The following is a 23,701-nucleotide window of genomic DNA, read 5'->3' as shown; positions in this document are numbered from 1 at the left end:
CACTTTTCTGAACGGTAATTTATCTGTTGTGGAGCAAACAAAAATATTTTGCCAAGCTTTTAGTCAAACAAGTTTTACAATATTTTCTGTTCTTGTGATCTTAAGATGCAACTGCTATATTCTCCTGTCAGGCTTCTTTTGTTGCCAAAATTTCAAGTATTAATCAGTTAACATTAAACTTGACCACTGACCATGTCATGATTCAGGAATTTTATTGTGTTTGTGAACACTCAGTTAGCCAGCGAGGCTTCACAGAATTGTTTGGCAGCAGTGCCTGTCACCTTGTGGTTGTTCGCGGTTACAACAAGCCTCTGTGTGACACATCATCTGGAGCAAGGACCAGTGGGATTATGTGTTATTTGAAGCAATATTAATGGTCCCAGTTTACAATGTTATGGCTTATTGGCCATAGCAGTGAGACTCTCACGCTTCTGTGATCATCTCAGGTAGAGCTCCCTGTGCTCTGCACAACATCACACACCAGAGAGGACCATCTGGGGGAAGAGAGATGGTACAGAGCAGCTGTTATCCTAACCATGAGCCATCCTAACCATGAGCCAGGGACCACAGCTAAACCAGGGTCATCTTCAGAGGGAAGAGAAAGTAGCCAACCTATGTGGCAGATCTTCTAGGTAGCCTTGGAAACAAACAGCTCTTTAATTCTTAAAATTCCCTCTAGATTTTTAACATCCATTCAGGTAGTACAATTTTTTTCTCTCTCCAAATTGTTTCTGTCTCAGAAATTCTAGTAATATTAATACCACATTATCTCAGCAGGTAAAAGATTCCGATAAAACCTGGTATTCTACATATGTTAGCATCCTCTGAATCAGCTTTCTCAGCCTTTACAACTTTGGAGTGTCAGTTTTCCATTACTTCACTAAATGCTAGAGCAAGCCCAAAGTTACATGTTTTGGGTTCGTAAGGCCGTACCCAAAGATGAGATACAGGGGATGTAACCTGAACACATTTCTCAGAGTTTCATTTGAAAAACAAATCTGTGTTTATTTTATTGTGCTGATAACACTGCTTGTCATCAGTATCCTAAGCAGAGTAAGTAATTCTGCACAGTAGTGAATCCAGAAATTGAAAGAACAGGTAACCTACCAAATTAATAATGAAGTGGATTTCTAAAGGAAGCTATATATTATGTCTTATTTTTACACCTGCCAATCCAACATCAAAGATACATGACCTTGCTGTAGTGAGGGGTAGACATAGGTATTGTTAAGTTGCATCTCTTCAGAAAAGGAAGGAAGAATTGGTGCAAATCTAAAAAGTGTATAGTTATCAGTTTGCTGAGGTATATTAACTTAAAATTTGTGACTATACACTATAGGAGTGTCTCTGGACTTGATGCACTGAGTAATTTACTTTTTTCTTCTAAAGGAGTACAATGTTTTGAGCCAGAAATGTCCCCATTATATTTGTTGGTAAAAGAATATATCCTTATAATCTCAAATGTGTTCTTACAAAATCTTAAAGTCACAAAGAAGAATGGGTGACATCATAGGAAATGTATCAAGTTGCAGACAATTACAAAATTTGTCTCTCTGCCTTCTCACATACCATACAGTTATTTCCCGTTGAGTAAATAGAAGAATATAATGCTAAAATTCTGATTTGGCAATTGCCAGAATTCTAATAAAAATCCACACCTCTTAAAGTCTGAGTACAGGTTAAAGGAAAAAATTTGAAAGTGTGTGTTGAGAAACTGAACACAGAGAAGTGGGTGTGATGTACAATAAAGGGAGGAAACTAGATAAACTGAAGATGCCAAAGAAGTATTTGAGACAAAAGGATACATAGTGGGAATACAAGATTTGTGATGCAGAACTATTCTTTTCCCAGGGTCAAAGAACTGAGGTATTTAACTGCAATGACCTGTAAATGATGCAGCACAGACTGTGCAATAGGAGTTGTACAATCCTCCCAAGCTCTGAGTCCTAACACCCGGCAACTCAAACCTCTTCACATTATTTACCTTGGTGCTAAATCCTGCGATTTGTGCTAAGATACTGTATAGTTTCAATCAGCCTAATTTCGTAAGAAATTGTGTCAGCAGGAAGCATCCACTACAAATAAGCTCTGGCAGTGTTTATTTGATATTGAAGTGAAATAAGGATGCAACCTGACCCACACGTTTTGACATTGATTTGTTTCATAATGTGTTAAAGGAAAGACTGGATGTGGCACGTGGTGCCGTGGTCTGGTTGACACGGTGGTCCTCGGTCACAGGTTGGAATCGATGATCTCAGAGGTCTTTTCCAACCTAATTGATTCTGTGGATATCGACACTTCCCAACTGCTCACCGGCCTCGGGTACGTAGATTAATCAGCAGCACATCAGCGAGGGCTCCAACGAGCTGTTCGCTCAAATAGAAGAAGGAGCGATGGGAGCAGGAACGCCCCGGACGGCCCCGGAGCCGCGCCGCGCCCGGGCGGGGTCCAGCGGCAGCGGGCGGGGCCGGATCGGGCCGGGGGTGGAGCGCGCCGTGGGCAGCATGGCGGCGGTGGCCGCCGAGGCGGTGGCGGTGAGGTTGTCGCGGCAGGAGCGGGAGCTGCGCTGGCTGGCGGCGGAGGTCGGCCGGCTGAAGGAGCCGCAGGAGCCGGACTGCCCCGGAAGCGCCAGCCCCGAGCTGCAGCGGCTGCGGGCCGAGAACGAGAAGCTGCGCTACCGCCTGCTGCACCTGCGCCGCAGCCTGGCGGCCGAGCTGGGCCGGGCGGTGCCGGGGCAGCCCCCGGCCGGCGGAGAGGTAGCGCCGGGGCCGCTCGGAGCGGGGACGGGACGGTGACCCCGGGATGGCCGGACCTCCGCGGGCAGGAAGGGACGGGACAGGGGCACTCACGGAGTCGAGCCGCCTGTGCCCAGCCCACGGGAGCTGACGTCTGTCGCGGTGTCTGCCCGCAGCACTGGGCCGTGGTCTCCACCTTTGCGCCAAGGCGGTGTGTTCATAGAATGGTTTGGGTTGGGAAGGACTCCAAAGATCATCTCGTTTCAACCCCCTTGCCGTGGGCAGGGATATCTTCCACTAGACCAGATTGATTAGAGCCCCATCCAGCCTGGCCTTGAACGCTTCCAGGGATAGGGCATCCACAGCATCTCTGGGCAACCTGTTCGAGGTATCACACCACTGAAAGTTGCTGTTACTGCTCACTGCTCCGGTTTGGTCTCCTACGGCCTCGCTGGGGCTATTTTGCTGGTGATAGTTGTAGTAGTAAAATTTGGGGAATTGTGTTGAGAGGACTTTGCTTGGTGAGCAACATTGCTGTGTCTGCAGAACGTCAAAAGAATGAATTTTAGACGAGTCATGATAAGTCTTTGTACTAAGGACATACCTTATTCCCTGTAATTGCCTTTTTAGCCCATTATTATACTGGTTTGGTTTGCTTTAATGATTGCTGGAAAAAATCTTAAAGGTATAGTAGGGATATACTTTGTATTATCACTGTTTTCAGAAAGTCTCCAGTGCAAGTCCAACTGATGTGGTGAATCAAATTGAAGAGGAAAAGAAAAAAGAAAATGAAGCTGTGAACCAACACCAGAATGATGTAAGTGGTTCTTTAATACCACATAATAATAGGAGTGGTTTTTGGCCAGGTTCAGAAAAGGTGCTCAAATCTGAAATACTTTGCTGTATTTTGAAATCCCAGCTTTTGGGAAGAAGGCTTGCTATAGCACAGAGAAAAAAACCCCACATTATTTAAGAGCTTCATCTTGCATTAGTAGAGTTACTGATACATTCTTAGATCTCTACTTCTTATGTAACAAAAGGACTTGGGTTATTGGAAAATAAAGGTCATGATTCTGTGGTGCCTAAGGAGACTGATGGTTCACAAGCACTTAAACAGCGTTCATGATGGCTGAAAGAATGTTGGCAGCACTGCTGTAGTACAATAGAGCTTAATAACTCACCTTAATCTAAAATACAGGAATCTTCATGTGAACTGTCTTGTTTGAATCTGGGGCTTTGAATGTAGTGGCAGTAGTGAGGGCTTGTTGGAGTGATCCAAATTTTGCCAGGACATCTGCCAAATGCAAATTTTGGGCCAGGAATATAGGCTGCTTTCTGAGGTCCAACTCACAGACCCATTTAGGCCCAGATTGATGAAAATGCATGGAAAATTGGAAAACCACTATAAAATAGTCAGCAATTTGGATGGGACTACCCTGTATATATTATTTATGAATGCTTTACTGAATTTTAGTATAAATTCTACTACAGTGAAATCTGGACAAGTGTACCGGTTTGGCCAAATTTAGAAATATATCCTCTGAGAGAAGGCACAACCACCCCTCCCCACCAGGTTCAGGAAAAAAATAAATTTTTCTCGAAGGAAAGTGAAGAAGATAAAACTATTTATTTAACAAACACCCGGGAAAGGAAAATAAGGTTAAATGGTAAAATCTTTCACTGTGGAGGAAAAACCTGGGAAAGCGTTAGAGTCCTCCCTTTGGTCTCCTCGGAGCTGGGGCTTGGGCCGGGGCCAGGCCCTCTGTGCCCGGTGGAAAGTCCTCCCGATGTGCTCTGAAGTTGAAAGCAGTCCAGTAGCAAAGGGAGAAAATCCGGAATTCTAGAGAAGGAAAAGCAAAGTTCAACTCTCAGTCTCTCTCCGGAGAACAAGAAACTGAAACAACTGGCCAAAAGCTGACTGGAAAACAGCAAGCCGGGTGCTTCCTCACTCCCCTGCCGCAGCTGGGGAAAAAAACCTGCTGTCTTTATGTGACCTTGAACAAGCTGCAAACTGCTTTGAGAAAGTTTTGCTCAGTTTTTTCCTTCCCCCTTTCAGGCTCAGTTTAGAGGCATAGAAAGGCACAAAAATTAATTTCTGGGCATAGGCACCGATATGGGATACACATCATAACGTCACCCCAAGACAACAAGTTAGAACCCCTGGGGATGCATCAACACTGTGAATCCTGTTATTCTCTTTGTCTCATATATATGTGTGTGTATGATCTAATTTATTTCTTACAGCTCCAGTGTGCACCAGGCTTCATAGAAGACAGACTGAAGCTTTATGAAGCACTGAAGAAAGAACATGATGCTTTGCTAGCTTACAGAGCAGCCAACCAGAGCAAATCTATCAAAATTACTCTGACAGATGGAGAGACGGTTGAAGGGGAATCTTGGAAAACCACGCCATATCAATTAGCTGTAGGAATTAGGTAACCTACACATTCAAAGAGTTGTACTTTTGTAGTGCTAAAACTGTTACTATCATTTGTCTCTTACCTTGTTGCATAAAATACATCACAGTCAGTGGGTGATGGCTCCCTTAAATTGGTTTGCTTGGAAAGCATTGGTACTTCAGCTTCATGTAGTAGAAACAGCTGCTTAAAGTTACTGTTCTGAGTGATGCTTGAGGTTCTGCGCTGGGATCATAATGCTTGCTTCCAATTAATAAATTTGTGAGACTGCTAGGAATTAAGAGACGTGAAGTTTTGTGAGCTAGCAGATACTGTAGAACCTGTTGCAAGGAGCAGTCTTTCCTTCAGATCCCCAGCACTGAAAACTGTTAAATGAAACTTCCTAAGACCTTAAGGTTCTATACCTTAAAAGTAGGCAACTGTTTAAGAAGACCACAGAAACAAAAGTTTAAGACCTTCAGGTTCTACAAGATGTGGATGTAGCCTCATGGGGTTTAGAAATCTAAAGTCTTTTACAAATCTGAACCTAAATATTGTTGTCTCTTGTCATCTTTTCTATTTCTTTAGTCAACTGTTGGCTTCGAATGTGGTCATAGCCAAAGTGAATGGTGAACTCTGGGACCTGGACCGTCCCCTGGAGGAAGATTGTACTCTAGAGCTGCTCACCTTTGATAATGAAGAAGCCAAAGCTGTGAGTAAACACTCTCTGGTTTCTGCTTGATTAAAGAAACTAATGACATAAAATTGATGACAGAATTAAGCTTTTAAAATACTGAATTTTAAAAAAAGCCACAAAACTATTCAAGTAATGTATTTCCTGTATTCAACAAAGAAGATTAGATACTAAGTGCGTCTAGTCTGAGAGTGAATAAAATCTTAGTGTTCTTTTCATCCTTCTCTTTTACATAAACAAGTTAGTTCATACAGTAGGTCTTGATTTGTATGCTAATTTGAAACAGTCTATGGTTTGGCTCAGTGCATTTGAAGATCAGACTGTGAAACCAAAGTGAGGCAGTCTTACCATTTTCTAAAAATTGTCTAATATTAGACTTGAGTCATAAATAAAATCTACACCTCCTTGTGCTGGCACTGTTTATTAGATCCTTAAGTAGGCATATCTTAGTCAATTAAGCTATATATATATACTTAGCAACATGGCCAAGATTTTTCTTTAATGCTATTCAGTCTGAAGCTTATGTTATCTTTATATACTAGAGGTGGACTTCAGTTCTGTCAAATAATTGTTCATGTGATTAAGCTTGTTGGAGGCATTTCAGGAGCCTGTAAAGTCTTTATCTTGTAGCAGCAGCTCTGAAATAGTCTGAATTAATAAGAATTCAGAACATCAGACTGGTATTGATCTACTGTATTTGTTGTTGGCTTCCCTCATCTGACATTTCAGGTAATGTAGTTTACAGTCGCAGTAATAAATGTACTGAATGTGAACAATAGCAACTTAATTGGCTGCATTGCTTTAGATGTGATTAGTGGTGCATAGACTTCAACTGAAAATACCTTATAAATGAACAAATACAGTAAGTACTAATTTGAAGGAATTGTGCAGAGGTATAGTCATCCTCTTTGAGGCTGGAGTATGGTGGACCTTTAGTGCCACATCTGCCATTATATTAATCATTTAGAGAACTTCAAAATGAAAAGATAAAATTGTTTTACTTTTCTCAAAATTTGAACAACATTGGTTCCAGTCTACTTCCCATCTGCAGATACACCTCCGGTTTGTTTTTTCTTCTTTTTAGTTACCCAGTGCCATTGACCTCATGGTTTGCTCACCTGACTTCATTTACAGGTTTACTGGCATTCCAGTGCTCACATTCTTGGAGAGGCCATGGAAGGATATTTTGGGGGCTTCTTATGCTATGGACCACCAACTGAGAATGGATTTCATTATGACATCTATATTGAAGATAGGTAAAATTACAGTGTCTTAGAATTTTAATACTCTATATTAAAGCTCAGTACTAGAATTATTTTGTTTGTTTCTGCATGTTAGAAGTAAAATTGGATCTCTAATATGATTTGAAACTGAGTGTGTGTATATATTTAAATTCAGAAGCAGTGTTCAGACACCTGCTCTGTAAGAGTTGAAGCTGTTCAGTGTTCTGTGGAAAAAATGCCATGTGTTTGACTTAAACTTTCTGAAGTTGCTGTGAGGTAAAGGGGATGGTTTCCAAGGGCACAAATGCATGTAAGTTGTATATGTGTTTACTACTTTTCTAATCCTTGTGCACAGCTTTACAACTCTGTTTTTTCCTTGTTTATCTTTCTGTAGGCAGGGAGAATACTGAATCTGCATGAGCTGATAAACTGGCTCTTGTGGCTGGATTGAGCCTTTTTTCCCCTTGGTTTGTTTTTTTCTTAAATCGTATGAATATTTTGAGCTATAGGTCTTCCAGACATTTGATCATGTCAAAGACTGTTCTGGGAATGATTGCAGTGGGTTTGTTCAGGATGGTACTATCTGTGTTTCTGAGTTTAATAGTTAAAAATACAGTCGATTGTAAGTAACTAAGAAAATACTGTGATAAATCACACCACCACATTCCATGTTTTTTGAATTAGACCATTAGAAAGTGGTCACTTGAAAAAATGGGAGTATCAAGATAATTAATTTATATTTCTTTTGCCTGTGTCTTTTTATTTAGAAGTGTATCTAGTACTGAATTCCCACTACTAGAGAGCTGTTGTAAAAATATCATAGAAGAGAAACAGGTTTTTGAAAGGCTGGAAGTCAAAAAGGAGATCCTGTTAGACATGTTTAAGGTAAATCTTCAGAGTAGCTGTGGATCTGGTACAATGATCTTTTAAAATGTAACTTTTGTGAAATATTGCATGTGACTGACTCGTCAGAATAGGACCTGTCTAGTAAAACAAAGGAGAACGGTACCATCCTTCTCCCCCTCTCCATAGACCTCTCAGGTGTTCAGGATGCTTTCAGGCACTAATAAAAACAATTTTGTACTCCACAAAAAAACACCTCAAGCTCAATGAAATGACAGACAAGTAAACAAAAGGCATACATTTCTTCTGGCCCACTTGTGGAAACAGGTCAAAAAAGACTTTAGCTCTAGTCCTGTTTTATTCAGTGAATATTGCCAGTCTCACTGTACTGTGGGATTGCCTTTCACAAGTGCTTTGAGGTGTTCAGATGGTAATCACAATCCTCAACACACCCTCAGGGGAGTTAAGATGTTTTTGTCTCTTTCCCCTTTGCTTTTGCAATTCTTGTGAGAAATATATGTGGGGGGTTTTTTTGCTTTGGGTTTTTTTTTGGTTTTTTTTTTTAATTAGGAGTGTCTTTCACTGGTGCACTTGTATGATTAATATGTAATTTTAAAAGAGAATTTTATTATCCATTTTATTGATGTTTCTGGCTTTTTATGTTTCCACACACAGTATAACAAGTTTAAGTGTCGTATCCTTAATGAGAAGGTGAAGACACCAACTACCACAGTATACAGGTAAAATAATATACTTGAAAGGTATTATAAAGTATTTTTATACCTAATGAATTTAATTTGAGAAGAGAATAATTTGTTGGGTGTTTTTTTACTCTAAGTTCTGAATTCTTGTGTGATTGGGACTTAAGTTTGTAATCAATATTGCTATTTATGTAAAGTGACATATTGTCTTTCTCTGCTGGGACTGATTAGGTCTCAGTTTGTGGACAAATGTCAAATTCAGTTTTTATTCATTCCTTCTGGTTTCAGTAGACTGATTAAAATAAGTTACCACCCCTGACACTGGCTTGCTGCATAATGGATAAAGCTAACTCTAGCTCAGTGTGGGGTGAGGAACCTGCTCATGCAGTTGCTTGTTAGTTGGTTGGAAAATGGCAAAACCATTTTTCTGTTGGATGTGCATAGTTTGAAGTTTCCTGGCCAACTTGAACAAGTTCACATATGGAACTATATGAATTGGCATATGTATTATGATGCTCTTGGTAATGGATCAAATGTGCTGAGAGTTTACTGAGTGAATATTCCACTTCAGGTAGAAGGCGCAATTACATTTAAGGTGCACTGAATTTGCTGCACGCTGCATATTTCTATTTACTGTCATGTTTGAATGTGTCAGACATGAACTTTTGTGCCGTTAGTGACTATTGAAAAATGTTGTTGCATTGCTTGGAAATGAACTCATTTTCTTTTGGCATATAGATGTGGTCCATTGATTGATCTCTGCAGGGGTCCACATGTGAGACACACTGGAAAAATTAAGGCCCTTAAAATAATTAAGGTAACTTTAAATTAACTGTACATTGAAACTGAAATAAATTGTCAGTTGATTTATTTATATATTTATTTTTACTGAGCTGATGTATCCTAGGATTGGTCCTTTCTATTGTTTTCTTTGCTTACTGTACAATAGTTCTTAATTTCTTTCCCAGCTCCCATTGTAGAAGTAGAACTACTGACTTTGGTCATTGATCTGCTTCTGAGGTTTACTAATTCTTGACTAAGACAATAGTACCTCAGTGAAGGTTACCAGCATGTTTCTTTATGAGAGTATTAGTGTAACATGCATGTTTAGACTTATGAAGAGCACTGCAAAAAACTCTAGCTATTAGAGACCAGATTAGCTGTGGAGCCAATTCTCCCGTGCACAGGAGAGAAGTGCAGTGCCTAAGCTCCTGTGGCAGGACTGTGCCACCATCTCCAACCAGCACCGCACTTCACAGGACAAGTGTCCTGGTTAGTCTGTACCAGCTGTCACATCTGAGTGCAGGGGGGTGTGTATGCTCTGTTCTGCAGTAAATGAACATCCAAGGTACTCACTGGGTCAGAAAATAGTATTTTGACCTTGTCAGATGGTATCCTTCAGGTACAGGAGATAAAGTGGACCCTGGCAGATCTGGAAGTTAAAAGCTGCGGTTAAAAAATGGCATTGCTTCCAGGAAAGGCAGAGACAATGTTTGCAGAGGCCTCTGAATTTATGGTGTAGTTTAAGTTACTCACAGATACTAGTTTTGGTAACCTTATTAGACTGAGCTCTTTGGAACATCCATCATTGTGGCTTTTGCTGGCTTCCTAACTGAAGTGCATGGAACTCTTGAGTTCCAGGGATTAAGTGGGTAGAGGGTTAAAACTGCTCACATTTAACTGTGAGAGTTAGGTTTGTTTTGCCTTTTGTGTTTCCCTACTGCATTATGTTTTCAATGTAAACAAGTGCTGCCTTTTTAGAAGCCATAACATGAAATAATAAAATAAGCCATGATGTGAGTTAAAGCGAGGTACCTAAGCAGAATAAAAATGATTTGACCTGTCACTTCTGTTTGTCTTCTGTATTAGTGACTAAAAGGCACTGCAAGTCTCTTTGTATTATAAACAAATGCTGAAGAATTGCATATAATTCTTTTCCCAAGGAAAAATATAATAATGTTTGAATGGGTTAGTGTTTATCCCTCTTTCCCTGATATTATGTAATATTATCTTAAAATATGGGATTTGTGTATCAGAGTTCCTCTACATATTGGGAAGGAAAATCTGAGATGGAAACTCTGCAGAGAATATATGGAATATCCTTTCCTGATAACAAAATGATGAAGGAATGGGAAAAAGTCCAGGAAGAAGCCAAAAACCGGGATCATAGGAAAATTGGAAAGGTACACTATTCCACTGTCTACTCTCTTTTATACTTCTATTATAGAATTCGTTCTCTTTCCTTGTATTTTAGTTTTGATTTTTGTTGTTGTTTTTTGACAGTTTGAAAGGGAGTCAGTTCTAAGTGCTTCTTGATGTCGCTTACATTTTAAAATTTTAATTCTACAAACTGAACTTGTCACTTGCATATGAATATTAAACTAATGTTGGGAAAAAGCTAATGCCTTTAGTCCCTTGGTTTAGGGAAATAAATCTTAAACCTATTAATGTAAAGTCTTTGCAGATCCTACCTAAACCACTCTATTCTTCATAGAAGAGAATTTATTAGGAAATTGTGTAAATAACATGGTTTGGTCATTCTTTATAATAGGTGTAAATTTGGGGACATTTGTATTTACATAGTCAAAGAATCAAATGGAATTCAGTGTTCTTACAAACTTCTAAGAATAAGAACTGCAGATAAATTAACTGGTGTTGCTGAGAACTTGTAGACCAGAGATCATCTTGTTGCTGCAATATTCCATCTTTGCAAACAGTGTCTCAATGTGTGAGAAGTAGGTACATTCTGCGATTCTTTCTGAATTGTTGTTAGAGCATTCTGGTTTTAATTTACCTAGGAGCAAGAGCTCTTCTTCTTTCATGATTTGAGTCCTGGAAGCTGCTTTTTCCTCCCTAGAGGTGCCTTTCTTTATAACACACTCATGGATTTCATAAGGGTGAGTATATACTGATGTAACTCCTAGCAACGTGAATATCATTTGTTGATCTTAAATGATAGCACTGACCTATCCACAGAAAGAGAAATGTCTATGTATGTAAACTTATATAAGATTTTCACAATGATTTTACAAATCTAACCTTTTTGAAAATAAGGCAGAAGTTGTGTTTTTCCAATTGTGCAAAATCTACACTTGCAGTAGTCCTTTAGTCTCCCTGTAAGTTGCCATCATAATACCACCATTAAAAAGAATCAAGCTTTTGCTTGTCAAAAGCTCTATCACCTTTTAAATGTTGCATTTGTTCTATAGGGTGAATATCGCAGGCGTAATTTTACTGAAGTTGTATCTCCAAACGTCTTCAACAGTAAACTCTGGGAAGCTTCAGGACATTGGCAGCACTACAGTGAAAATATGTTCTCTTTTGAGATTGAGAAGGAAGCTTTTGCCCTTAAACCCATGAATTGTCCAGGACATTGGTTAGTACTCTCAATTGGAAAACTTACTATTTTACTTCATTTATCCTTTGTGGGGCTGAGGAGAAATAAAAGGAGTATTAATACATGCTATCATGTATGTTTATGATAGACTGCTAAGCCAGTGTGTCCAGAGAACTTCTCTGACAGTGTCCCAAAGCAGACCTTTGCAGTAAGTCTGCACTGAGCTAGGTTTGTGCATGCTAATATTAGTCTGTACCGCTAGTAAATACCAATTCTGTTGGATGGAGGCGGGCATCAGATGTGGTGTTCCAAGAAGGTAGAGATGAACCGGTTCTGATTTACTCCTGCAGTGTTTTTTCCCAGATGGTCTTTAGCAGTACATTGAGTGGCGTGCTTTTTCTGTTTGCCTGTCTTTCAGGATGTAGACAACCTGAATGAGTAAATACTTAAAAATGTGATTACTGTCTATATTGAGCTTCGTTTATTTCTGTGTTGTCTTAAATCTTCTGTAAGAAGGATAAAAGGAAGGTTCTTCCATGTTCCTTTTAGCTTGATGTTTGCCCATCGTCCCCGATCCTGGAGGGAATTGCCTCTGAGACTTGCAGATTTTGGAGTTCTTCACCGAAATGAACTCTCGGGCACTTTGAGTGGCTTGACTCGTGTAAGGCGTTTCCAACAAGATGATGCTCACATCTTTTGCACAATGGAACAGGTAAAAAAAAGCACCTCCTACATCCCCACCAGTCAACCAAAGAAAGACCCAAAAAACCCTTCCCTCTCCCAGTGCAAACTAGCAGTAAACAAGAAAAAAATCCCTGAAGTATTTCAACTCTTGCTTCTTCCATTGTGTAGCATAATGCTGCTTTTGATGGGGTTTTTTTCCTACGTTATTCCTTTTATTTAGGAAGATGCATTGGGTAATTAGATCCCAGAAAGTAAGATTTGTTGCATCTTCCATCTCCCTCTGCAAAGAAAAAAGCAGTTGATCCCATTGTTTTCTATAGTAATGCTGAATAAAAACTTTTTTGTCAGTAATGCCATAGATTTTAGTGGAGCTACATGTATAAGTTGATGCACTTTTGTTCAGGATAAAACTTGGCTCCAGAACCTCATGCTTAACAAAAATACTACTTTTCTTGCCATGCTTTCAAGCCGCAACACCTCAGATCTCTTTTTGCCCAGTACCTGGATTTGAGTTTGTAGGATTTTCAAGGGGTTTTTAATTCTTATTTTGTTTAATGAACTCTTATATTCTGGTTATGAGGAATTCAGTAGATTCAATTACATTTTTATGTAAGTAAATTTTAACATATTTTAATATGTTTTATGTTTAAGATTGAAGAAGAAATTAAGGGCTGTCTTGATTTCTTGAAGTCAGTGTATGCTGTCTTTGGCTTTACCTTTCAACTACATCTTTCTACAAGACCTGAAAATTATCTTGGAGATTTAGAGATCTGGGATCATGCAGAAAAGGTAATTAATTTAAAAGCAAACAAAAAACCTCTTTAATATTTGTATTTGCAGAGGTAGATATTTAACTACGTTCTCCCATGCTGCATGATGAAATTGCTTAAATCAGATGCTAAATATTGCCCTTAGTGGAAATTCTTGTAGGAAAACATCACATTAAAGCTGAAGTTCTATAGAAAATCAGAACTTCCAGATTCTTACTTAGCCCCTTATCTTGAACTAGTTAGATTTCTATTTTTCTTTTTTTCTGATTAATCACAATAGTTATACAAGGAACTACTGTTTCCAGATTATGTATCATAAATGAACAAATCCTTGAACAATAGGGGTTGTACTGCCCTTTGACTCCCTTTGAATTTCAAAGGCAAATGCTTTGATTTCCAGTAATGAAAGGCCCTTCTATACCTTTTTAAATTACTCTTTCATTTATTATGGTTAGCAACTTCAAAACAGCTTGAATAGCTTTGGAGAGCAATGGAATTTGAATCCAGGAGATGGAGCATTTTATGGTCCTAAGGTCAGTGACTCAGCATTTCAATATAACTTTGGGAGGGACAGAAATGCAGATGTACTGCAGGCAAACTATATTTAGTAACTGTATTATTTTGCTTCACAGATTGATATTAAAATCAAAGATGCCATTGGTAGGTACCATCAATGTGCTACCATCCAACTTGACTTCCAGCTACCCATTCGGTTTAATCTGACTTATGTTGGGTGAGTGGTTAAGCTAAGTATCTTCCTTTTAAAAATGAAATTAGGCAATAGCTTTCATTATCTGTAATTCCCATTATGTACTAATGCTGTATTGCTCACTTAACAAATGGTTAGCTTGTAAATCAGTCGGCTGGTAGGGAGGGCAAACGCCCCCAGTGAGTAGAGGACCGAGTCATGAACTTGAAGATACTTACTCAATGTAATAGCTGACTTTAATTGCAAATGCAGGAAAATCTCGTTATCTGTCTTGTCTGCCAGTTTTGAAGACGACCGATCATATGTTATGCTAAAAACCCCTCAGCTGAGTCAGTTTTCGTTTTCAGCCTAGTCATTGTGTCTCCTTGGATGACATGGCACACAAGTTCAAACATGCCCTAAGGAGCAAGTATGTTTGTACTAAGTGGTTCTTTATTTTTATCAGGTTAGATTAGTTAACTTTGAACATAAACCAAATGCAAACAGCTTTTAGTGAAAATCTGACTTCGGTTTCCAGCTATGGAGAGGGAGTTTTATCGACTGAGCAAATTAATCTTAGTGCCATGTTGACCTGAATACTCATTTTCTGGGTTGTATTTCTTGCTGTGTTTAATTTTTGCATATTATGAAGATGGGCAAGATAGAATAAGAATATTTGTAATTTTTTCATCCTTCTGTATATTCTACAGTAGATGTCATAGCTTTTTTGGTAGGTGATAATACTCTTATGAACTGGCTCTTTTTTTAAAAAGCCAGTTTTTTAAATTACAGGGTCATGATTTAAGCTAAGTAATGAACAGTAAGGGCAGGTAAGATCCTGTTCAACAAAATAAAAGCAAGTTGTAATGGAAAGAGAGTACAAGGAAAAACATAAATTATTAAAATGCACAAAAATAGTGCTGAGTCAAGTGTCTTCTCAAATTTAAGAGTGTCTCTGTCACTACCTATAGGCATTATTTTAAATCACTGTGGTTATGCAGAATTCCTTTAAAAGCCCAGCTAACTTATAGTACGTTTTTAATAAAAACAGTATATTTCTCATAAGTATAACTAAATGTTGTCTTTCTGTTAAAAGTAGAATCAAAAATATTAGTAGGATTTACATGTATGTGAGCTAAGATAATTTTATTAAAAAAAAAAAACTTGATTTTTTTTTCAGTAAGGATGGTGATGATAAGAAAAGGCCAGTGATTATTCACAGAGCTATTTTGGGATCTGTGGAGAGAATGATAGCTATTCTAGCAGAAAATTATGGAGGAAAATGGTATGTGGCACAAATGGAATTCTAAGAAGTCTTTAACAATGTAGAAAGAAAGTGCATATCCTTCCTATTGTCCCATATCTTATAATGCAAAAATAATATCCCTAGAAGTTTCCCAAAATTAGTTGGTAAGATCACAAGAATAGTCCAATTTTCTGGTCTGAGTTGTATGATATCCGTTTATTAATAGTTTATTATTAGAAATTCAATTTCATGAGACTGTAGAAAAAGAGCAAAATAATGCAGAAATAGGAATTGTAATTGAATGTGTAAGTTCTGCATTATTCTTGTTCCTTTTTTCTTAAAAATCATGCTTTTGTACCAGGAGGATGTCAGATGTATGTAAAGCAGTTATTTGAGTTGTTATATACACAGACATGCATTAGTCCTAATACATGAAATATTTTTTGTATTTCTAAGATTGTTTTATCTTGAGTAAGATCTGAAGATATTTCTTCATGAATGTATTTAAATTATTAAGGAAAGGTTACTTCTTATTTTCAGTCACGTATCTTACTGTCCACCTTTCACTGTAAAGTTATAAATAAAAGTGAAAATTACACAGAAAAAACTGTGTTTAAAGTTGTGAAGTCAGCTGGCAAGAGAACAGAAGGTCCAACTCCCCCATGTGTCATTTTACTGAAATCAATCTATTTACTATTTTATGTGAGCTTGAAAAGAGGGAGATAACACACTATCTGACATCCTCAGCTAACGTAAATAAGTCTGTAAAGTACAGAAATTATTATTGTGAAACATGACTGTTGCTGTGACTGGAAATGTAAAATGCACCTTTATTTCCTATTTCTCCTGTGCTGGCCAGGCCATTCTGGCTGTCTCCACGGCAGGTCATGGTTGTGCCTGTGGGCCCCACCTCAGAACGATACGCCCAGCAGGTGAGAGGAGGGCCTGCCTCCTTATGGCAGCAGGCAAATTTCATAGATCCTTTCATTGTCCTGGAACAGGGAATTAATGCTTAATAATTCTGGAGACATGTTTGAGGGGAGAGGTAAATTTTTCAATACAAAATTTTCAGTCTAAAATTTGTATATGTCTGTATACATATACAAACTTCAAGTATTTTGGCTTCTTTAATTATGTAAATACTTCTGTAATTATTAAAGGAAAAAGTATCCTGGATGACAAACCTTAGATAACTAATGCTTCATTACAGTACTCCCAGCTTTAAGTAGGCAGAGCTAGTTTCTTCCATTTCCCACCATGTATATTCTTGACCACTTCACTTTTGAACCATGTTTGGTTTTACCCTTCTCCCTTGCTTTCCTTTTAATGCAAGATTGTGTTTGTTCCTTCTCTTTCTCCTTTCTCAGTCTGAGGACAGGTTTCTGGCATGCAGCAGCATAGCAGCACATGTTTGATATAGATGTTATCTTGTATTGTCTTCCAGCTGGGGTCCTGCTGTGTGTGCACGTTTCTTCAGATACTTCATTGAATTCCTTGTAATCATTCACAAGAACGAAATTATGCATGTACATGAATTAATTATTGGGAGAGATCAGTAATTACAGCATTTACAAATGTGTGGTGTAAAATATATAGTAATACTAAGAGGGTTTTGGTTTGTTTGGGGTTTCTTTTAGGTTTGCAACCAGTTCTTTGAAGCAGGATTTATGTCAGATGTGGATCTAGATCAAAGTTGCACATTAAACAAGAAAATTAGAAATGCACAGCTGGCTCAGTATAACTTCATTTTAGGTAATTGACGCATCTTGTATTTCTGAATATCATTTAAGTTTTAATGTTGGACAAAGTTTGTCTAGGCTCATTTTCTAATGTAGATTGTCTGTTTAATATTTTGTGCTATGTCTTGCAGTGGTTGGAGAAAAGGAGAAAGCAAATAATGCTGTCAATGTCCGAACAAGAGACAACAAAGTTCACGGAGAGATTTCAGTATCTTCTGCTATTGAAAAACTCAAGAAATTTAAGACTTCACAAATTCGAAATGCAGAAGAAGAATTCTGATGTTGCTGTTAGGAAAAAAATTATTAGCTGCCTATGTGAAATGTTTCTTTGCTCCTGCACAGCAGTGATGCTCATTGGAGAAAATTTTCAGTTAATGGATACATAAAATAAGCACGTGTAGCACTGTTGGTGCTCCAGGAAAAGCATGAGAGGACCGATGCACTTGCCAACTTCTTTAACAATCGCATGGGTTTCTGATCTGCCTGAATTGCAGAATGCTCATTTAGAAAGTCCTACACCTCTGACATGGTGGGTTTGCTGTGGAAATAGTAAGTCAGGGCTGCGCAGTGTTGGGGATCAGGAGGCTGGGAAGGGCAGTGGATGCTGCTGGGGGTGCTGAGCTCCCTCAGTCACAGAGCAGGTACGTGCCTGTGACCTGGCATCCAGTGCTTGGCAGTGGGGTAGGTGGCCCAGGAGCAGTTTGGATTAGGCTTTTTTCTAACTCCAGATAGTAACAAAAATGGTAAGGGTGGGGGGAAGGGACACAGGGGAAGTACCTTGGTTGTTTCAGAATGTGTGTTCACAGACTATAAATACACTGGAGTCTGTTGGAAGTCTCAGTGTGACAAGGCCCTCATGGAGTTGATGGGATGACTGGTTGCTGTAATGGTGGTTGCCAAGAATGCAGTTGAATTACTGTAACTGTGTGTGAAGTAGTTTATTTTTTTCCTGTTTGCTGTTGTTTTGGCTTTTTCCTAAAACACAAAAAAAACTTTGAAAAAATTTTCTGTGTGTAATTTATTACTGTATTCGCCAGGAGTAGTTAGAATGCTAAAAAGGAGCAGAGGACAATTTTAATTTTAAAACACTTTGTTGGACTTGAAACTGGCCATATTTCTGTTCTGTTTATGCTTAGAAATGATTTTTAAAGTTGCCATTGCAGGCAATTGAAATGGATTTTTTGAGAGATTAATTTTTACCTTTTTTTTCACTTTCATATGCTATTACTTAGTTAAGTGTATTGCGCAATTATCTAAGCTATACAGCTCTAGCTGTGATTTAAATATCACAGCCATGAAGTAGAAACTACAATTTAGTGCATAAATATCAACATAAATACAAAGCTTATGTTTTACTTCTGTCTCACACTCGTACAGACCTGTGTTGAATGGGTCTGTGTTTGGTTTTGTATTCATTTGGGTTTGTGGATCTGTTTTTATCTCCTGCTTCTAAAAGAAAAAGAAAAAAAAAACATTGAAGGAGTAAGTGCTGGGAAAGCTTTCTGTTCCACTAGACAGAATTAACATGGGGAGTGGCGGGTGATTTTTATTTCTATTTCTATATTTTATACATACATTTATTTTTATGGACTATAGCTTACGGCTTACGTGCTCCATGTGTGATGTATTCAGCCTGCAGAATTCAGGTTCCGAGGGCGTTTTACAGCGAATTTCTGGGTTTGGCGGTGTCTGTTCCCGTGTGGGGCCGCTGTGGCGTTGCCGCCTCCCGCGCCCCCTCAGGCCGGGTCGGCCCCGCCCCCGCCTCGCCCCCTGGCGGCAGAGCCGGGCCCGGCGGGCGCACCAAGATGGCGGCGCGGTGGTGGCGGCGCGCCTTGCGGGGGATCTGTGGGGCCGCGCTGTTCCTGTCACAGCTCTCCGTCCTCTCGGGCCGTGGTGAGTGTGGCCGCCGGGCCGAGTCAGGGTGCCGGGCGTGGTAGAAGAGGCAGGGGTTCCGGCTGGGGCCTCGAGTGGGGGCGGCTGCCCCCCGCGGCCAGGGCTGAGCGCGGGTCCGGCTGCGGAGGTGACGGTGACCGCGGTGGGGTGTGAGGAAGCGCTGCCGCTCCCCTGACTGGGGGCGAAGCGGGTGTTTCGGGCATGGCCGCATTTCGTTGTGCCCACTCTGCGGGGTTGGCGTTGAGGTGCTCGGTGTCAGGGCAAGACACGGGCCAGGCCCTGCTCACCAGCTCGTGTGCTGCTCTATTATACAGCACCTTTTGTGCCTGCTCTTTGTTGTGAACGTGTGTGACCCAAAACATCCTGGGGCTCCTCGGCACGGTCAGGGTGGGCGGTGTGACGAAGCTGCCTGTCCTTTCCTCCGTGCCCGGCGGCTGCAGTGAGGGCTCGGCGCGGGCTGGCACATCGCGGCTCTCCGAGCCATCAGTCGGCGGTTCTCGCAGCGCCTGCACCAGCACAGCCGTGCTTGCCAGCCGGTTCCTCTATTCCATCGTGCCGTCAAACATTTACTTGCATTGTTTCATTAAATGGTATTGCTCAGTAGCAAACACTGCTTTCTGAGCAGTGCTTTTAATTCTCATGAATCAAAAAATAAGATTGAATGGAAATAAATACAGTTCCTTGTCTTAAAGGAGCAATTCCATTCTAATGCTCTTTCTAATGTTTAACATAAATATCCTGCTATTAGTAGAACAGGAAAACAGATTTTTTTCTAATCTCATTACACTTTCTACTTGCATTTTCATTTTAGAGTTCTGAAATCAAACGGTGAAGATGAATTTTGTTCTAGAAATTTCACTTTCTCCATGTTTTTGTCTTGTAGCAGGATCTTTGATGACGACAAAGCTTTCACAGCCACAGTCTACACTGGCAAAAAGCCTAACTTCAACAAGTACAAATGCTCCCTATTTCAAAGCATTCGGTAAGGTATTAGGCTTTTTTGTTTGTTTGTTGTCTGTGGGTCCTTCTCAGAGTCTTGAGGCCAAAAGTTCTTGAATTGGGTCTTAGAAACCTGTACATGATTTCACAGTGGTAAGAAGCATTGTAATGTAACACATTATTAATTACTCTTCAATGACCATTACAATTACTTTGGGTTATCTAATTAGACAACTGGTCCATATAAGAACTAGAAAATGGTAGGTTAAATTGCGATTGTGGTTCATGTGGTTTATACCCTTCAGGATGGTGGAAGTTCTTGAAAGACTCCAGCATCCTGCAAGAACTTGTTCCCTGTCCACCATCAGTACAGCTTTGTAGCTTGCTGTGGGTGCATCATGACTGACAGAAATGCTGTTCTTGCTGGCAGTTTAGGAGGTGATTCTGTACACATACAAACAACAAATGGCTGAGCTAGCTGCAGCCCTAATTAGAGCTCAGCTCAAAGTAGGTTACCTGTGTCACCCTGCTGCTATACCTAAACTGATTACTTCTGCTGAGGAGTGCTGGCTGAGGCAGCACTAATCCCTGTAAGCTCAGTCTTGATGCTGTGCTGAAGTGTTGGCTGGTGTCCTCTATGAAGCCCTATGGCTCCTCTGGTTCTCACAGCGCAGGCTGGGAATGCTGTTCCCTGTATGGTGAGGAAAGCCCTTTATACCACATCAGTGCATGTGTTTGTGAATGTATATGTATAAAAAATCATTTATATACTTTAGACTATTTGGCTTTCTTTACTCAGTTTCTTAATTCACTTATTGCACCTTTCAGAAAGTACAGAAATTCCACCTTACGTGACTAATTGTCCCAGCAACGGGCTTTGCAGTAGATTGCCACCAGACTGCATGACATGTAACACAAACTATTCCTGTATATATGGGAAGACAGCCACTTTTGATTGCAAAGTCAAGCCACATGTTCATTGTGTTGTAAGTAACCTGTTACTCTTAACCCTAGATTTAAGTAATTAAACTGTGGTATCTTGTCTTAAAAAGCTGAATATTGGTTTCCAGGTTCTGATGTAGGCAGGTTTGCAGTTCTTTGATAAGTTTGATCACTCACTGTGGGCTGTTGAAAAGGCAGGCCTGCCCTTTCCTGGTTTGCCTTTCTTGCCTTGGATCTTTTAATTACCTGGCCATGCCTTTGAGTTAAACCACTCCAATCATTTTGAGAGTGAGGAGGCTAAGTATCTGACAGAGCTACAAACTGACCTTACAGGTGAGACTGAATGAGTCCTCCTTTTGGCAGCAGCCTTAGGTTGGAGGAATCAGGAATGTTAAATTTGACTTTGGTCCCTCTTTGGTGGTTTTCTAATGTTGATTTTTGTGTTCTATAAGAGGTAGCAAACAGAACAGTTGTTATTTTGCCCAAAATGTCTACTCATGAAATCTAATTTGATACAGCACACAGATTTTTTTTTTTTTTTTAAATACTATTGAAGTGATAGTGCTGTCCTTTTTACAGGATGATAATAACCACGAGCAGGAGAACTTTACAATTAACATGACATGCCAGTTTTGCTGGCAGCTTGCCACAAGTGATTATGTCTGTACCAATTCCACAAACTGTATGACAGTTTCCTGCCCACGACAACGGTACAACGCAACTTGTACGGTCCGGGATCACATCCATTGTCTAGGTAAGGTGGGCAAAGCCAGATTTCTCTGAAGAATTTCTTCACATAGTTTGTAATGGGTGAATACAAAGATTATTTATGTCCTTTTGCAATAACAGCCTGCGCCTTGATCAATTTCCTGTACTTTTTTTATTGCTACATTTTCATTTTTTAGCATATTAGCAACATCTAACTGGAAACATTGCTGTATTATACTGTTGTATGCTGTCACACCAGAGAAAACAGTTGTTTTTATTTCTGTCACCTTGGATGAGTTAAACTTACTTGAACACCACTAATAGAATCGATACCAAATGTCTCTGTAGGCTAATTAAAAAAATTTATGCTGGTTCCACCCAACTAGTTTAATTTTCCCTCTATTTGTTCACTGAATTTTCTGATATGGGACCAAGACCGATGGAACAGAGAACTGTAGGGTATAAATGAGCTCTTGTGTTGACAGTTGTTTCTCAGTCAGTGTCAACCCTTTTAGACTCCTTTTGGAAAAATATAGTGTCGTCTTCCTTGTAATTTTCTTCCTTTTTATATGATCTTTGTTTATTGCATTAAGGTTTTAATGTTTTCCAATGTTTAGGTAACCGTGTCTTTCCTAAGATGCTCTATTGCAACTGGACTGGAGGTTATAAGTGGTCTACTGCCTTGGCACTAAGGTAAGCAGGAACTACTGGATAATGTCAATCTAAAACAGGTTAGTTGTCTTTAAAATCTTCAGGTTCTATGGTTTTCTCCCTGGTATATTTTAACCAATAACTAAGAATTTACTGAATAAACACTATTTCAGATAGTCTAGCTTGGAATGGGGGGCATAGAATGCATGATGGGTTCTCATGTGAGAGTGCTGGCTGTCTTCAGCAAACACAGCTGGAGGAAAAACACTTGGATATCCAAGCTCAGTTCCTCTAAATATAATAATAATTATTCACATTTTTATTCTTATAGCATCACCCTTGGTGGATTTGGTGCCGATCGTTTCTATTTGGGTCAGTGGCGGGAAGGTCTGGGAAAACTCTTCAGCTTCGGTGGACTTGGAATATGGACACTAATTGATGTGCTGCTAATAGGTGTTGGCTATGTGGGACCTGCAGATGGATCTCTCTATATTTAAATGTGGGTGCAGTGTGTTTCAGAGAGGAGTCGTTGCCTGCAAAGGGCTCTAAATAAAAGAGTGTGGAGGTTTGAGCCTTTAAGGTAGAATGAAGAACAACTGTTTGTTCTATGTGCATACATTTTAATGTACAGTATCTGTACTTGGTTTGCCTTTAACTAAGGTCAAATAAAAGAGTAGATCACTGAGTAAGTTGAAATTAATTTCATTTCTTCTATGGACATGGTATTTTTCTATGAAAAAAAGTTGAGCAGCTAACCAAATTCTCCACTGTGCTTGAACTTCAATTATCTGTCAGGCCCCCAAAGAGCTGCAAACTAACTTGAATATTGGATTGTTTACTAAATATTTCTATGCTTGAATTTAACTCAAAAGCTAACTTCCCTAAATGTGTCAGTATTTTTTTTTTTTGTATTTGTGGGAGGATAATTTATTTGCGTGAGTTATGTGGGTAGTATGTAAATCACCATGTTTTATGATGTTAATTACATTAACTTCTCGGTTTGGGACATAGCAAGAGCTAATATCTGCTTAGGGATTCGACTTTAAATTGTGTGGGTTTTAGAATTAGATTGCAGTAACACTAAAGGCTAAATAATAAATAATTGAAATAGATTTTTTTGTTTGTTTGTTCCAGCATAACTTTGTTTCAGTTGGGTTTGACCTGCATATGGGTGAAAGTTACAGCTGCTGTTCTTGTGCTAGCAAGCTTGCCAAATTACTTTAAAAAGGGGTCGGCAATATAATCAATGAGTTTGTCCACTTAGGACTTTGTGATGCGATAATGTAGCAAACTAGTGCCATTACTGGACAATAACTTCGTGTAGTCGCGGTGGATGCCCGGCCGTTCGTCGCCCGGGGCTGGGGCTGTCGCCGCTGTAGCGCTGCGGTGCCGTCGGGCTGGAAATCCTATGGCTTGAATAAACTGCGCCTTGAAGCTTTCCTGGCGTTGAGTACTGGCAGTGTCTGTCGCGGGCTGGGCTCGGTCCCGCTGCGCTGGCGCGGGGCGGGAGGG

General features: G+C 39.7%; 2 protein-coding genes across 4 annotated transcripts; both read left to right on the top strand.

The window, feature by feature from the left end:
• The first annotated feature begins 2,481 nt into the window (after positions 1 to 2,481).
• TARS3 (threonyl-tRNA synthetase 3) lies at positions 2,482 to 18,424 on the top strand. Of its 2 annotated transcripts, XM_042039298.1 has the most exons (19): positions 2,482 to 2,756; positions 3,460 to 3,552; positions 4,980 to 5,170; positions 5,720 to 5,843; positions 6,960 to 7,081; positions 7,816 to 7,933; positions 8,567 to 8,631; positions 9,331 to 9,409; positions 10,629 to 10,775; positions 11,391 to 11,489; positions 11,802 to 11,968; positions 12,479 to 12,641; positions 13,265 to 13,402; positions 13,839 to 13,916; positions 14,016 to 14,116; positions 15,252 to 15,356; positions 16,177 to 16,249; positions 16,955 to 17,069; positions 17,188 to 18,424. In XM_042039298.1, the coding sequence occupies exons 1-19, from the start codon at positions 2,505 to 2,507 to the stop codon at positions 17,334 to 17,336; spliced, it is 2,379 nt and encodes a 792-aa protein (XP_041895232.1). In that variant the 5' UTR covers positions 2,482 to 2,504; the 3' UTR covers positions 17,337 to 18,424. The 2 variants fall into 2 exon arrangements, 1 of the variants encoding a protein (XP_041895232.1); XR_006017900.1 differs by lacking the exon at positions 16,177 to 16,249 and having other exon boundaries at positions 17,188 to 17,304.
• A 385-nt stretch (positions 18,425 to 18,809) lies between these two features.
• Positions 18,810 to 23,628, top strand: TM2D3 (TM2 domain containing 3). 2 transcript variants are annotated; one of them, XM_042039301.1, is made up of 6 exons: positions 18,810 to 18,949; positions 19,836 to 19,931; positions 20,717 to 20,874; positions 21,410 to 21,584; positions 22,156 to 22,231; positions 22,521 to 23,628. In XM_042039301.1, exons 1-6 carry the CDS (start codon positions 18,862 to 18,864, stop codon positions 22,684 to 22,686), a joined length of 759 nt encoding a protein of 252 aa, XP_041895235.1. In that variant the 5' UTR covers positions 18,810 to 18,861; the 3' UTR covers positions 22,687 to 23,628. The 2 variants fall into 2 exon arrangements, with proteins under 2 accessions (XP_041895235.1, XP_041895234.1); XM_042039300.1 differs by having other exon boundaries at positions 18,812 to 18,949; positions 19,833 to 19,931.
• The last annotated feature ends 73 nt before the right edge of the window (positions 23,629 to 23,701 follow it).

This window comes from Corvus kubaryi, unplaced genomic scaffold (genome assembly GCF_017639235.1).
Source record: "Corvus kubaryi isolate FWS band 111438036 unplaced genomic scaffold, C.kubaryi_AGA036_p1.0 37394, whole genome shotgun sequence".
Taxonomy (NCBI): Eukaryota; Metazoa; Chordata; class Aves; order Passeriformes; family Corvidae; genus Corvus; species Corvus kubaryi.
Note: the sequence above shows the minus strand (reverse complement) of the source record. Positions and strands in the feature narration are given on the sequence as shown.